The sequence below is a fragment of the Cervus canadensis genome, chromosome 7, assembly GCF_019320065.1.
Source record: "Cervus canadensis isolate Bull #8, Minnesota chromosome 7, ASM1932006v1, whole genome shotgun sequence".
NCBI lineage: Eukaryota > Metazoa > Chordata > Mammalia > Artiodactyla > Cervidae > Cervus > Cervus canadensis.
The window spans coordinates 57,362,170-57,376,174 of record NC_057392.1 but is presented as its reverse complement, the minus strand read 5'-3'; the positions used below and the strand labels follow the sequence as shown (position 1 = coordinate 57,376,174).

General features: G+C 40.5%; 1 protein-coding gene across 3 annotated transcripts in view; it reads left to right on the top strand.

Annotated features, from left to right (window-relative positions):
* The window catches only part of SENP2 (SUMO specific peptidase 2), a 33,321-nt gene extending 31,339 nt beyond the window's left edge, over window positions 1–1,982 (top strand). For all 3 annotated transcript variants that reach the window (XM_043473497.1, XM_043473499.1, XM_043473498.1), the window contains one exon: window positions 651–1,982. In XM_043473497.1, coding sequence (XP_043329432.1) covers window positions 651–713 — 63 coding nt within the window. In that variant the 3' untranslated portion in view covers window positions 714–1,982. The remainder of the gene's footprint in view (window positions 1–650) is intronic.
* Window positions 1,983–14,005: the final 12,023 nt, after the last annotated feature.

Genomic DNA, 14,005 nt, shown 5'->3' with positions numbered 1-14,005 from the left:
TAGACTTGATTTCATCAGAAGAGTCATAGGTGATTTTGGATTTGTCTTGCTTGTTGTTGCTTTGAAAGTTGGCCCATGTGATGATTATCAGTTAAAGCAGAATATTAAGCAAAGGATTTCATTTTTTGATGCTTCTAAATAACAAGGAATTATTATTTGACTTGACATTTGAAGGAGAGAAGTTGCTATTTGAACAGAATTTACAATGGAAAACATTTGATATAGCAGAAACTTGTAGGCTTGTTTTTTCTGTATTTAAATAGAGTTCATGTTTTTCTCATAAGAAAGCAAAAAGCGTCCATTTTAGAATGGTTTGAAAATACATAAGTAAAAAAGTTACTTTTTGTGCTGCCACTTAGCTGTTTCCCTTTTTGGTACACGTTTTTGTTATGAAGCTGTTATTGGACTCTTGTATAATTCTGCATCCTGCTTTGATTTTCCTTAACATGTAAAAATGCTTAGGATACATACAATAATACATATTATAAACCTTTTTTTATGGCCTTATAAATCTGTACCATGGGGTAGCACAGTCAAGGCTTACATAAAGAACACGATCATCCTACTTTATTTACATGCTACACCTAATGGTTGTTGATGCCCTGGCACTTTCACATGTGATGACTATGTTGCTTGTGGATTGTCTGCAGCACCAGATGCCTCTGTTCCGGAAGAAGATGGTGTGGGAAATCCTTCATCAGCAGTTGCTGTGAGAATGCCCCACCCCGTCTCTCCAGCTGCTGGTGGTTCTTTCATGGACGGACGTTTCCATATACCTCATGCATTGTGGGTTAAGAAGTCCCTGCATCACCTCTGTTCTTTCACAGGTACTGAGCTGTCAGAAGTGCATGAAGGCCTCTCTCTGCACCCTGGTCCTGACTTGGTGTGCAGCGGGCTGCTTGCAACCCTTTTTATAAGGCTGTGCCTGCTCAGAGCCCTGGACTATCAACCCACACAAGAACATACGCTAATTAATACTTTTTTTTAAAGATTTTTTTTCCCCCTATGAATGTGGGAAGTGCAGAATTTATTTTATGATTTGTTTTTTCTTTATGTTTGTTCATGTGTATTCATTCACTCACTCATTTGCAAACATGATGGGCAGTGGCTGTTTTCTGCTGCTCTTTTAAAGTTAACTCTAAATTACTTGTTTGAACTATTTATTTCTGAAAGGAATGTTGATCAAGCTGCTGTTCCCTGCTAAAGATCCTGAGGGAAGTCAGTGGGGAAGGAAGGAAGAGTTAATTAGCCTCTACAGCTAGAGCAGTAACTACTGACTTGAAGCAGGAGGTCTTCTTTCTTTTGAGGCTTGACAGTGCCAGGAGAGGTGCCGTGGTGTAGGGCTCTGGTTGCCTTTCAGAGGAAGTCTACACTACAGCATTGGCATGGTATCATGGAAAAGTGGAACTATGGCCCAGGAACTCTGGCTATCTAAGTGTCTTCAGAAGAGTGTCGGAGTCATCCTAAAGAGACTTCCCTTTCTGGAAATGAGGTACTTTCTGGAAATGAGAGACTTGGCTACTCTTAAAACTGGATTTGAAGTAACTGTAAACCCTAAATCTTCATTTTGATCCCAAATCTGCTTGTGTATAAGCCTCAGATATGTAAGGGAAGGGCTGGCCTGAGCTGTTGATTTCAAAGGATACTGTTCAATTTAAAGCTGTTTTCTCTCAACGTTTTTTTTTTCCTTTATATGAAGTCGAAATTAAGTTTTATACTCATTAGCATTTACATCTCCCCATTCCACCCTTACTGAAATCTGTGCAAGAAAATTTAGTACTTGGTTCTGAGGTTGCCAGTTCTACAGTAATCTATTTTGCATATGAAAGTTTGTATTTAACTGTTTTGTTCATTAAAAACCTTACAGTGGTTATGCATATTTAATTTCAGGAAATTTAGAGTTGGTCAGAACATATTTTGCAAAATCTAGTGCCTAGTGTTGCTTTTTTGATGTAATAAAAGGTTGTCTGGCAGAACCTGAAAAGTATACGCTGAAATGATTTCTAACCCTTTCCCTACTTCCCACACTTGACCTAGTTCACAAAAGCAGGAGGTCAAACTGGAAAAATTGGGTGCCAGTTGTTGCAGAGGCATACTTTTGCAGGTCGTTTTCCCTGAGATGTGTAAAAGTCTTGGTATAGGACATGGGGCCGGTGGTACGGATTGAAACTGCTGTGCCTACCTGGTGGTCAAACCAGAGGACGTGTGCTTAGGTGATGATGAAAGAGGGAGCCAGTTGGGCTGAATCTCTCTCAAGCTGAGGCTGTTCAGAGAACTCTTCTCACAGCCTCCATTCCTTTCCTGAGGCTGCTGGAACTGTGCCAGTGAAAATTGGGATCAGGCAGCTGGCACAGCCAAAAAAGGCCAGAGAGGTACTGGGTGAGCAATACGCTGAACACCCACTTGACACTAGTAGGTTTCACCTGGAAATTTAGAGCCTTTGTTAAGATTTCCTCCATGTGGGGTAAATCCTGTTAGGAATGGGAGCCCAAATGAGTGATGCTGGGGGCTAATGTATTTGTATTACAAGTATTTGGAGTGGCTTCTTAGAGCAACATTCACTGATATTTCCATTAATGTGACTCTTCAGGATAGCTGTTAATCTTCCAGGACATAAAGAAATTGATAATAACAGAGTCAAGTTGAAGAATGCCATTCTTCTTAACCCCGAGTTTCTGAATTTAATAGGAGACACCACAAGCCATGCTCCTCTAGACACTGACATTTCTCTCAGTATGGAAACTTGTAGGTAATAGAATTTTATTATTATTTTCTTCTCTTTTTTGGCTGCACCCTGCAGCATGTGGTACCTTACTTAGTTCCCCAACCACGGACCAAATCTGTATCCCCTGCGTTGCAAGTGTGGAGTTTTAACTATTGGACTCCAGGGAAGTCCTGGGAATAATACCTAAACAGTTTGAGGAATGCAGCCAGCTAATTGGTAGCACATTATTAGCATTAAAGTCAGTGAGATAGATATATATATGTGTGTGTGTGTGTGTATTTATTTATTTATTCCAGTAGCTTGGGGGTCTGAAAGAAAAGTTGAGTGAAACTGTTTTTGTTTTGGCATGCCATGTGGCTTGCAGGATCTTAGTTTCCCAACCAGGGGTTGAATCTGTGCCCCCTGCAGTGGAAGCGTGGAGTTGTAATCACTGGATCACCAGGGATCCCACCATTCTTTTTTTAGTAGGCAGTCTCTCCTAAAGATTAATAAACAAGGGAAAAAAACAACCACTGGTGAACAAATGTCTTTCTTTGACCTTTGAGCTAGAAGGAGAGTGGGGACATGTGGAAGATGTTTGGAAAGCCCCATATTCTGCCTCAATTACCTGAGGCTATTAGAGCTTCTCATCTTTCTGTCTGCAGATCATAAGCACAATGTGGGGAAAGCCATGTGGAATGGTGGATGTTTGCCTGCAAGTGAAGAGTTACTTGGTGCTCAGACCAAGGTGTGGGTGCAGGGAGAATGTATCCTTGGAGTTACACTGAACCTCAGATACAAATAAATAAATATGATGGAGAAATTTAGGTTTGTAATAACCTTAATACTATAGGTAAGCTACTGTTTAAACTGGCTTTTGTGAACTGATTGGGAACTTAATCTCTTTAGGATAGTTTCTAGGTACCCAATATTCAAACAGATTTTTGGTACTTGTTTGTAAGTTGGGGATCTTTGTGGCTGTATTGCTTTGATTTTTTTTTAAATTTACCTAATATATACAAGAAGGGTTTGGGTGTTTGAAATACATGCTGACTTAATCTGTTTACCAGTAAGTTCTTCTCATTAATTCAGTGAGTTTCAAAATATTTTGATTGCAACCCATAGCAATAAATGTATTTTATATTGTGACCAATACACACATGCATATATTTTATGTGATTATATATGGACACAAAAGTTTTATAAAAAATATTATCTTTACTACATGATAGTTTTCTTTTTTTATTATTAATTTGTTAATTTATTTTTTGCTGCACTGGGTCTTTGTTGCTGTGCATAGGCCTTTCTCTAGTTGCAGCAAGTGGGGGCTACTCTCTGGCTGTGGTGCACGGGCTTCTCATTGTGGTGGCTTCTCTTGTTGCAGAGCAATGGCTCTAAGGTGCGTGGGCTTCAGTAGTTGTGGGCTCAACAGTTGTGACCCATGGGCTTGGTTGCCCTAAGGCATGAGGGATCTTCCTGGACCAGGGGTCCAACCCATGTCCCCTACATTAGCAGTCAGATTCTTTATCAGTAGACCACCAGGGAAGTTCCTGATAGTTTTCTTAAAAAAAAAAAAAAATCTTTAATGTGGGTTGTATCTATCACATTGATTTCTCAACCCACTAATGAATAGAAATCCAGTTTGAAAAACACTGCTCTAAAATGAACTGATAGCAAGATGCAAATTATATTTAAAGCTTGAGACCACAAAAATACGATAAATATGGGGTTGTTTTGAGATGCATCCATCTGAATCTAGGGAAACAGGCCAGTTTTCAGACCCTCAATGGAAATATGTGGTGTAAGCAGTCCTTGTTCTTCCAGGTTTTTACATTGGAATTCATAAAATACTTTGCAGTAGGTGTACTATTGAGTCTATGTAGGTTGTTAAACAGAGGTTCTATGGCTCAGTGAATGAGTGTACCGTATCTTTTTCTCCTCGGGATACATAGCAAATGTAACAAATTAAGATCTTAACCTAGTGTGTCTGAAAACTTGGACATTGACTCCTCTGTGTGACACTTGTGGAACTGTTTTGTGGAATACAGTTTGGCAACTGCCAGAGAAGCAACGTAGAGTTCTTGGAATCATATGCTTCAGATGTCCATCCGGTCCCCCATCTGCCCATCGCATCCCACCCCCAGGCCCCCACCAAGCACACAAGTCTGTGTGCGCTTCCTTAAGGGCATGTGGTGATCACAGTCTGTGGTACCACTTAGTTTTCTTTATCTGTCACAGGTGTTCATAGTAGAAAAAAAAGCTACTGATAAAAGGTAAAGAATAAGAGTTCTGCAAACTCACCCCCCAGAGTGAGTAACTTTTAACATTCTGGTGTATATCCTGAATTTTGGTATATACTCCTTCATGTTTGTATGAATAAATGTGTGTGTTGAACACGCTTGTGCAAGTAGATTTTTTTTTGTTGCTATTAACAAATACGGAATCATACTATATATGTGGCTATATAACCCCCTTTCCATAGTTGCTGTGTAGTGTTCCAGTAAATGGTTATAACATAATCTATTTAATTGACATTGTTAGACATACCATCTTGCAGTGTTTTGATTATTCTCTTATGAGAAATTCTTTGAACTCGAAATTAAAATTGCATATATTTTTTTGAAACTCAGATAAAAATTACCCATTGGTATTTTGACTTTTCTTCTGGCATAGGCTGATTGTATCTGCGTGGATTTTAATTTTACAATATTTTTTATGTGTAGGTCTGGATAAGTTAATTCTGAGGGATTTCATGTCTCATTTTAGTGGACAGTTTTATCTTTTTTCAACTGCTTTACCAAAGAAAATTTATTATGAAAATTTTAAGACAATCATTACCACCTTTCAGCAGTTAATAAAATGTGTGGCTAATCTTGATTTACTTTTTTTTTCATGGAAGGGGGAGGGTCTTTAAAGCAAACATGTCTTTCTACCAAAATACTGATGTCTCCTAACATATAATAACTTAAAGAAAAAAAACCTTTGTAATTTTCACACCTAACAAAATTAGTAAGAATTTGCTAATAGCATTAATAGTTCATATTCAAGTTTCCCTGATGGTTCAAACTGTTTCCTTATATTCTTCTAATCAGGATATATAGTCGGCTGAATGTGACCCCCCCAGAACATGTGTCCACATCCTTACTGTGGGAACCTGTGAATATTACCTTCTGTAGCAAAAGATGTGATTAAAGATCTTGAGAAAAGGAATTTATCCTGGATTGTCTGAATAGACCCTAAATGCAATCACATGCCAAGGAGTAGGCAGTTTTGAGATGAGTAAGGGAGGCATTGAAATGGGTCTTGGCAGTGTTTATTTTTATACCCATTTTTAGGTGTAAACAAAATCTAGAAAAAGATACCCAAGAGTTAATGGTTGGCTGGACAGGCTGTGTTGCCTTCTAATTTATAAACTTGTGCTTGGAGTTCTGTTGTTTTTTTTTAAAGAAGAAACAGTAACACTACAGAACAGAGACTGGAGTGATGCTCCCGCAAACCTAGGAAGTCTGGAGCCACCAGAGCTGGAAGAGCCCTCAGAGGGAACCTGGCCCTAATGACATCTTCATTTCAGACTTCTGGCTCCAAAACTGAGGGAATCAATTTCCACTGTTTAATCATCCATCAAATCTTTGGTAGTTAGAGCAGTCTCAAAACACTAATATGGGATCCAGTAAAAAGTACACCTTGCCGTTGGTTATTATATCTCTTGAGTCTGTTTCATTCAGTAGTAATCCCTCTCCTTGTGCTATTAGTTATTAGAGAAACTGAGTGTTTCTGTGGAAAATCCCACTTCTAAATTTGGCTTATAGCTCCTTGGTGGTGTTTAACGGTTTCCTCTGTCTCTTGTATTTCATATAAACTGGTAGGCTTGATCTAGAGGCTTGATCAGCTTCAGGTTGAATTTATTAGGCAAGGGTCCTTCATTATTTGTCTTACTGTATTGCATCACATGATACATAATGTCTGCTTGTTCTACTTACTGGTGCTAAGATCTCTAATTCAGGCTATAAGAGTTCCTATTCATCTTTATCCTCTTGGTCTTATTTTTTTTTTTAAACTTAATTGATGATCTTTTATTAAGAGGTACAAACTGGTGATTTTCTAATTCTGTCATCCCTCTATGTTAATTACTTTTAATTCTTCTATAAAGTAAAAGTTCTAATCAGCTAACTTGGTTACCCTGAAATGTACTTCATCTAGGAAAAACATGATTTTAAAACAGTTCTTTATTAATATAAAATATTAGCTATATTCCCTGTGCTATACAATGTATATATTCATTAGGTTGTCTTTTTTTTTTTTTTTAAAGGTTTTGTTGTTGTTGATGGTTTCCTTTGCTGTTTAAAATGTTTTAAGTTTATTAGGTCCTATTTGTTTATTTTTGCTTTTGTTTGCTTTAGGAGGCATATCCAAAATAACATTGGCTCTGATTTATGTCCAAGAGTGTTCTGCCTATATTTTTTTTTAGGAGGTTATGGTTTCTAGTTTTACATGTAAGGCTTGAGTTAATTTTGAGTTTATTTTTATATATCATTTGAGAAAATGTTCTCATTTTATGCTTTTACATACAACTGTCCAGTTTTCTCCGCACCACTTACTGAAGAGATCGTCTTTTCTCCATTGTGTATTCTTGCCTCCTTTGTTGTGGATTAACTAACTGTAGGTGCGTAGATTTATTTCTGGGCTCTTTTCATTCCACTGATCTATGTGTCTGTTGTACCAATACCATTCCCTGGTAGCTCAGATGGTAAAGAATCTGCCTGCAGTGCAGGAGACCTGGGTTCGATTCGTGGGTTGGGAAGATCCTCTCGAGAAGGGAATGGCAACCCACTCCAGTATTCTTGCTTGGAAAATCCCATGGACAGAGGAGCCTGGTGGGTTATAATCCATGAGGTCACAAAGAGTCGGACATGACTGAGTGACTAACAACTTGATTACTGTAGCTTTGTGTATAGTCTGAAGTCAAGGAGCAAGATACCTCAGATTCACTGAATCTATAGATTGTCTTGGATACTATGGTCATTTTGACAATACAGTAAGTCCACTGCACACAAACCTTCAAATGCGAACTTTCAAAGTTGTGAACATGGGTTCTCGGCCATCAGGCATGAGTGAGGTTGCAGCTTGCCCTCCATCTTCTATTGCTGACAATCCTTCAGCTCTGCTGTCTCCCACCTCCTCCAGTCTTGACTCTTTACTCAGTGCCAGCTCCTGTGTGCCAGCTGTTGTTCTGCACTACTGTACTTTTCAAGGTATTGCACTATAAGATTAAAAATGTTTAGTTTTGTATTTGTATGTACATTTTGTTTAAAACTTCTGATGTTTTTGGAGGGGGTGGGGCTGGACTGCACAGCCTGTTGGATCTTAGTTCCCTGACCAGGGATTGAACCCAAAGCCCCAGCAGTAATGGTGTCAAATCTTAACCACTGGACCACCAGGGAATTCCCCCAAACATTTAACTTCTCTCTTTGTTCATCCATTCTTCTCCTGTGTTCTTTGATCATCTTTGGTAGGGCCATGTCATGTGGCTGGCTACTGAACCCCGAGGGGCCCTGGGCTAGTGGTGGCTCTTGGGCAGAGCTGGGTTTAGCAGGGGTGGTTGCAGAGTCAGTGTTCCTAAATATCATGTTGGCTGGCTGGTGGGTGGGGCCAGTCCCTGAAATGGCTTGCTTTGGGTTCTGGGGTGTCTCAGGGCTAGTGCTGACCCATTGGGGTGCAGGGTTGGATCCTAGAGTAGCTGGCTGAGTAGTCCATGGTATCTCAGAGGTGGTGTTGGCCTTCTGATGGAAGGGGCTAGTGCTTGGGTCTCCTGAGCCTCTGCTCCCTGCTGGTGTGTTGTCTCGTTCCCGACAAGGCAGGCTGCGGGGCCCTGTGGTTCTGTTCCTGCCGTCCACCCACTGGTGGAGGGGTTCAGGATCCCAGAGATACTATGCTGGTGCCCACCCACCAGGGCATGAACCTGGATCCTGGGGTTAGTGTTGGCCCACTGGTGGGCAGAGCTGGGTCCCTGCAGGGTCTTGAGTCTCATACCTGTATACTGGGTATGCGGGGCCCGGTCCTGGGTCCTCTAGTGGACAGGGCTGTGTCCAGGGGCAACTGTGGGCTAAGGGGGTCTTAAGGCAGCCTGGCTGCCCATGGGTGGGGCTGTGTCCCCACCTGGCTAGTCACTTGACCTGAAGTGTCCCAGTACTTGTGTCTACAGACTGGTGGGCAGGGGTGGGGCCGGCTTCCGAGGCTGATAAGCTAGAATGATTCCAGAATGGCACTTGCCAGCACCAGTGATCCCATGGTAGAAGGAGCACTCAGAGATGGCTGCTGCCAGTGTCTATCCCCAGGGTGAGCTGCAGTTGCTCCCTACCTCTCCAGGAGACTCCAGGTTCAGCAGATGGGTGTGAGCCAGGCTCCTTTTTAGATGACTGCTTCTGCCCTGGGTCTTGGAGTGTGTGATTTTGTGTGTGCCCTTCAAGAGTGTAGAGCTCTCCAAAGTAAGCCCCACTAATGTTCAGTCCCAGACATTCTGGGGGCTCATCTTCTCAGTGTACCCCTGTGTTGTTGAGCTTGATGTGGGGCTCAGACCCCTTGCTCCTTGGGGAGAACCTCTGCAATTGTGATTAACCTCCCATTTGTGCGTCACCCACCCAGGGGTATGGGTCTTGACTATATTGCAACTCTGCTCCTCCTTCCTGTCTCGTTGTGGTTCCTTCCTTGTATCCTTATTTGTAAATCTTTTCTGCTAGACTTCTGGTTTCTCTCATTCATAATTGCTCTGTAAACTGTAATTTTGCAGTGCCCATGAGAGGAGTTGAGCCCAGTCTTTCTACTCCTTCTTGGCCAAGCCATATTTTGTTTTGATTCATTTTATTCTTTTTGATGTTCAAATTACCCCATTTTAAGTTCCAGTGTCCCTCTGACAGAACCCCACAAGTCTGATTTTGAACACTTCCTGCTTAATTGGTATGATAAAGGCCCATCTTACACATTTCCTGTCCTAGACCTGGAGCTGGCCATTTAATAAAGGGTTTATTTTAGTGAGAAATTTTAGAGATCAGAATTTGGGCACTATTAATGCTGATTATCATTGGATTATTGGTCTTTCTAGGCCTTTACAACAGATTAGGGAATACTTGTTTTACTGACTTTAAGTTCAAATTAAGATTTTAAGGTTTTTTATTTTACACTGTAACATTAAAAATTTTGATTGTTAACAACATCAACATAATTATTCATCTTACCCTGTGAAATACAATAATTCAAAACATTAATACCAGCATAACAAATAACAAGGCCACTAAATACGATTTGTTTCCTTTGTAATTCTTTTTATTTTTAAACAATATTCCACTATAGACTCACAGTGAAAATCACTCTAATTTTTAAGATCACTTGACGGAGTTTTTTCCTGAGCGATTATGCCATTGAGTTGATACATAGTTGGGTTTATTTGCTTTTGCTGTTTATGGATTTGCTTCTTGCTTATGTTTTTAAATTATGTAAGACATAAACATTAGTCCACGAGCAAAAGTGTGGAATAAAGAACATTCACAGTTTTGCCTTTCTCTTTCCCTATGTAGATAATTTTGTTTTAGCTTCTAACTGTCCCCTTTTAGGGGGAAAAAATACATACATACATACACACACACACACACATATATTTGTATTTCTTTCTTTACACTAAAAATAGCATATTAAAACTACTTAGGCTTCTTGATTTTTTTTTTTAAACCTAATTTATTCTTGATGTTACTCCTCATTCTTCTGTTCCTTTTACAGCTTCATAATAATCCATTGTTTCAGGGTGCTGTGGTTCATTACCAGTCCCCTCACGATGGATGTTTAGGCTCAATCTTTTTCTGTTACAAATAATGCTACATTGCATGTGCCTTGTTCATGTCACTTTCTATTTCTGCTAACACATCATCTCTGGGATAGCTTCCTAGAAGTGGAATTGCTGGGTCAAATATCTAGCATATGTAATTTGCCAAATTTTCCTCCCCAGGAGTAGCATCATTTTATATCACGCAAAGCCTAAAATATTTACTCTTACCGTTTACAGAAAAGGGTTGTCAACCCCTGCCTTACAGCATTGCACTCCTTAGCATCCAGCCACTGTCTGGAGAGCATCAAAAGGGTAATGGGCTGGGCCCAGGAGTGGCAGAGACCACTTAAGCTCCCATTCCTTTGGCTAAAACTCAGCCTCATGTTCATACGGTACTGCTTGGGTAAACCAGGATACAGTCTGGGTGGGGGCCTCAGTAAAAGAGACTGGATTTTTGTTTGCTGCTAGCACAGTACTACTATTAGCAAGTTTTGTTTTATTTATGACCCTTTCATTTTCCCCCCACCCCCCTAACACAGTGTCCCCATATACATTTTACACATTTTTGGTCTTTGTTAACAAAATATGTATTTTGGAACTTTATTATTATTATAACTATTTTGCTTCCTCTCCAAGGATAAATTTTGGTATTTAAATTCAGTTTTAAATGGAGTTATAATTCAGCTCTAAATTTATATTTACAACAACTTAAATATTTAATTGGTTTCATTGCTCACATCTAGTTTAAACATGAGTTTTATTTGGCTTCATTTTTAGTTAGAAACATTTTCACATACTTATTTATATAGAGTACTCTTATCTGAATCCTTGCATATAGGAATTCTTCTGAAGTTTTCACACATGGAGAACTTGACTGGGTATAAAAATTCTTGAGTCATGGCCCTTTTTCTCCTCAAAACTTGCTTTCTGGCTTTTAGTAGTGGAACAGGGATATATGAAACTAGCTTTATTTCTGTTTGTTGTTTTGTAAGTAACTTTTGGGGAGGGAAGGGGGTCTGTATCTAATTAGAATTTTAGTTCTATCCAAAAGATATGCCAAATCTATCTAGATCTTTGGGTTTTGCATGGTTGTATTAAGAGGTTAGTTTGTTGCTATAACAAAGGGCATATTAACAGTGGCTTAAGAAAGATCAGGTTTTCTGTCTCACATACCAGTTTAAACCTAAGCAGCCGAGCACTGCTGGAGCAGGGGCATGATTGTGGGAGCTTTCCTTGACACTGGGCTTTTGTTTTTGTCTTGAGATGGCTGTCCCAGCTCCAGCATGGCTCTCACCTCCACATCTGCATTCCATCCAGTGGGAAGGGGGAAGTGGTGGGTGCATCTTGGAGATGGCAAGTATGCATTTTCCTTTTTTTTTTAAGAAGTGGTTCCATCAAACTAGACCATGCCGTGCATTGAAGGTTCCCATTCTAATTCTGTAAAGCCTGTAATTATTGTTGATTTCCCTTGCTTTTTGGTGTTTAGTTGTTTTTGTTGTGAGTCTGTTTTATTCTTTCTTGATGTTTAATGAGAAATAGAGGCCATTTTTTACTTGGAAGTCTATTCTTATACATCAGTTAGAATCAGACTTTGTTGTGTTCAAATTTTTGTTTTAGTTGAGGAGACAGGCCTCCAAGAGGCTATGAGGTGTACAAAGTTATTTAGCTAGTGTATTGGGCAAGCAGGGAGCAAATATCTGGGCCTGGGCTCTCTTTTTCTCCTGATGAGAACATGAGACCTGTAAAGATCTGGTACAAAGTAAGGGGCACCCATTTCTGCCTTCAGCCTGCCCCATAGCAGAGCCAAGCTGCACCCTAGTAAGCTTTCTTCACAGCTTCTTGCTGTTTGCTGAGCAAGGCCTACCATGCTGATCAGCAGTTGCTGTGGCTTTCGAGGGTGTAGGATGCAGGAGCTGGGGGCTGTATTCCTTCACAGTATGATTTTTCAGAGCTGAGAGAAAGCAAGTCCTAGAGATGAAGGATGACTGGAGGAACTGAGAGAAGGGAGGACAAGGCAGCTGTCTTCAGGCATTAGGGGGTTGTCCTAAGTAACGTGGAGCAGGTTTGGCATGTGATGGTTGTAGGGTGAGCTGATTTCCCACCAGAAGACAGATCTATGCGGCTAGGTTGTGCGTCGACATAACTGTCGCAGTTCCCCCAGTGTTGGGTGACTGGGCACTGCAGAGTTTAAAGGACACTACTCCTTATTAGGAACGTGGATCAAATTACCCCAATAGTCCTTTCCAATACTGCTGTGCTGTGAATGTAGAGTTGAGAATAGGTTTTGCCAGGTTCAGTGAGGGTGACTGGAAGTAGTTTTATAGCTCTTGGAGGATCCAGGGACATTCAGGAGTCACAGAAGTCAGGCAGTCTTTCATAGTGGAAATGGTTGAGATTATAGATAAACTGGGATAGGGATCAGATTGAGTTTGATTTTACAGAGTTTGCCCTGATCATCAGAAGTTATTGGAGGCAAATGGGGATATTCTTCACTGTTTATTGTCAGCCACATCCCAGAGAGAAGATTAGATCCTAAAATCGGAGCAAACCAAGGACCCTGAATCCCTGCTTTTACAAGAGAATACAGAAAGATCAAGGTCAAGTTAGAATATTGTTTTGTGAGGTTTCAACCTTTGCCGGCCAAATCAGTTAGAACAAGAGCTGTTAAGAGCACTCATTGCTTCTAGAAAGACAGTGACTTTATGTGGCTGATGTGAACTAGAATAGAAAATTAACTCGCATATGGTTAAGTCTCGAGTTTTTAATTCACCAACACTTTAAGGGGAATGTAGAGAGGAAATAAAAGGCAGCAACTGACAGTGAACATCAGGGGATTCACTAGCAGTCTTGTTAAATATTAGCAGGTCAAAGAAATCTCCGTTAGGCTTGAAATTAGACAGTGAAAGATTTCAACGCATGTAGAGTATAGGTTCTGGGCTTCTCTCATCATCGTTCACATGAATGTCCCTCCCCAGGGTGCATGAATAAGACTATGCCAGATGCTTTCCATACTCCTTAAGTCCTTATCCCATCTCTGTCTACTCAATCATCAAGTCATTTACATCCTAGTTGATGCCAGGTTATCCATTTTCCCCTGCTTCCCTTAGAAGTCCAGTGTTTCCACCCTTGCTTCCTGTCCTGTCAAGATGCCTTCTGTCTAGGGCTTATCATTTCCTTTGTTGAAACCTCTCCAAACGTCTAAGTATTCTACTGATCCTTTTTCTTACGTTCTTAAGTTCTCCCTCTGTGCTGCAGTCCTCTTCTAATTTGCAAACAGCCTCTTCCATCCTTCCTTTCCATGGCTCCGTGTTGGAAGAAGCCAGATTCTCCAGAGAGAATAGGCAGAGTAGGAGAGAAAGTAAGCAAGACAGAAGGGATGCTCAGGCCTACACACCACAGCTCCTGAAATACTTAACACAGGGCTTCTGTGGGGGGTGGGGTGAAGGAAGTACCGTGTCCTTTCCGTTGCCAGGCATGTTGTCTCT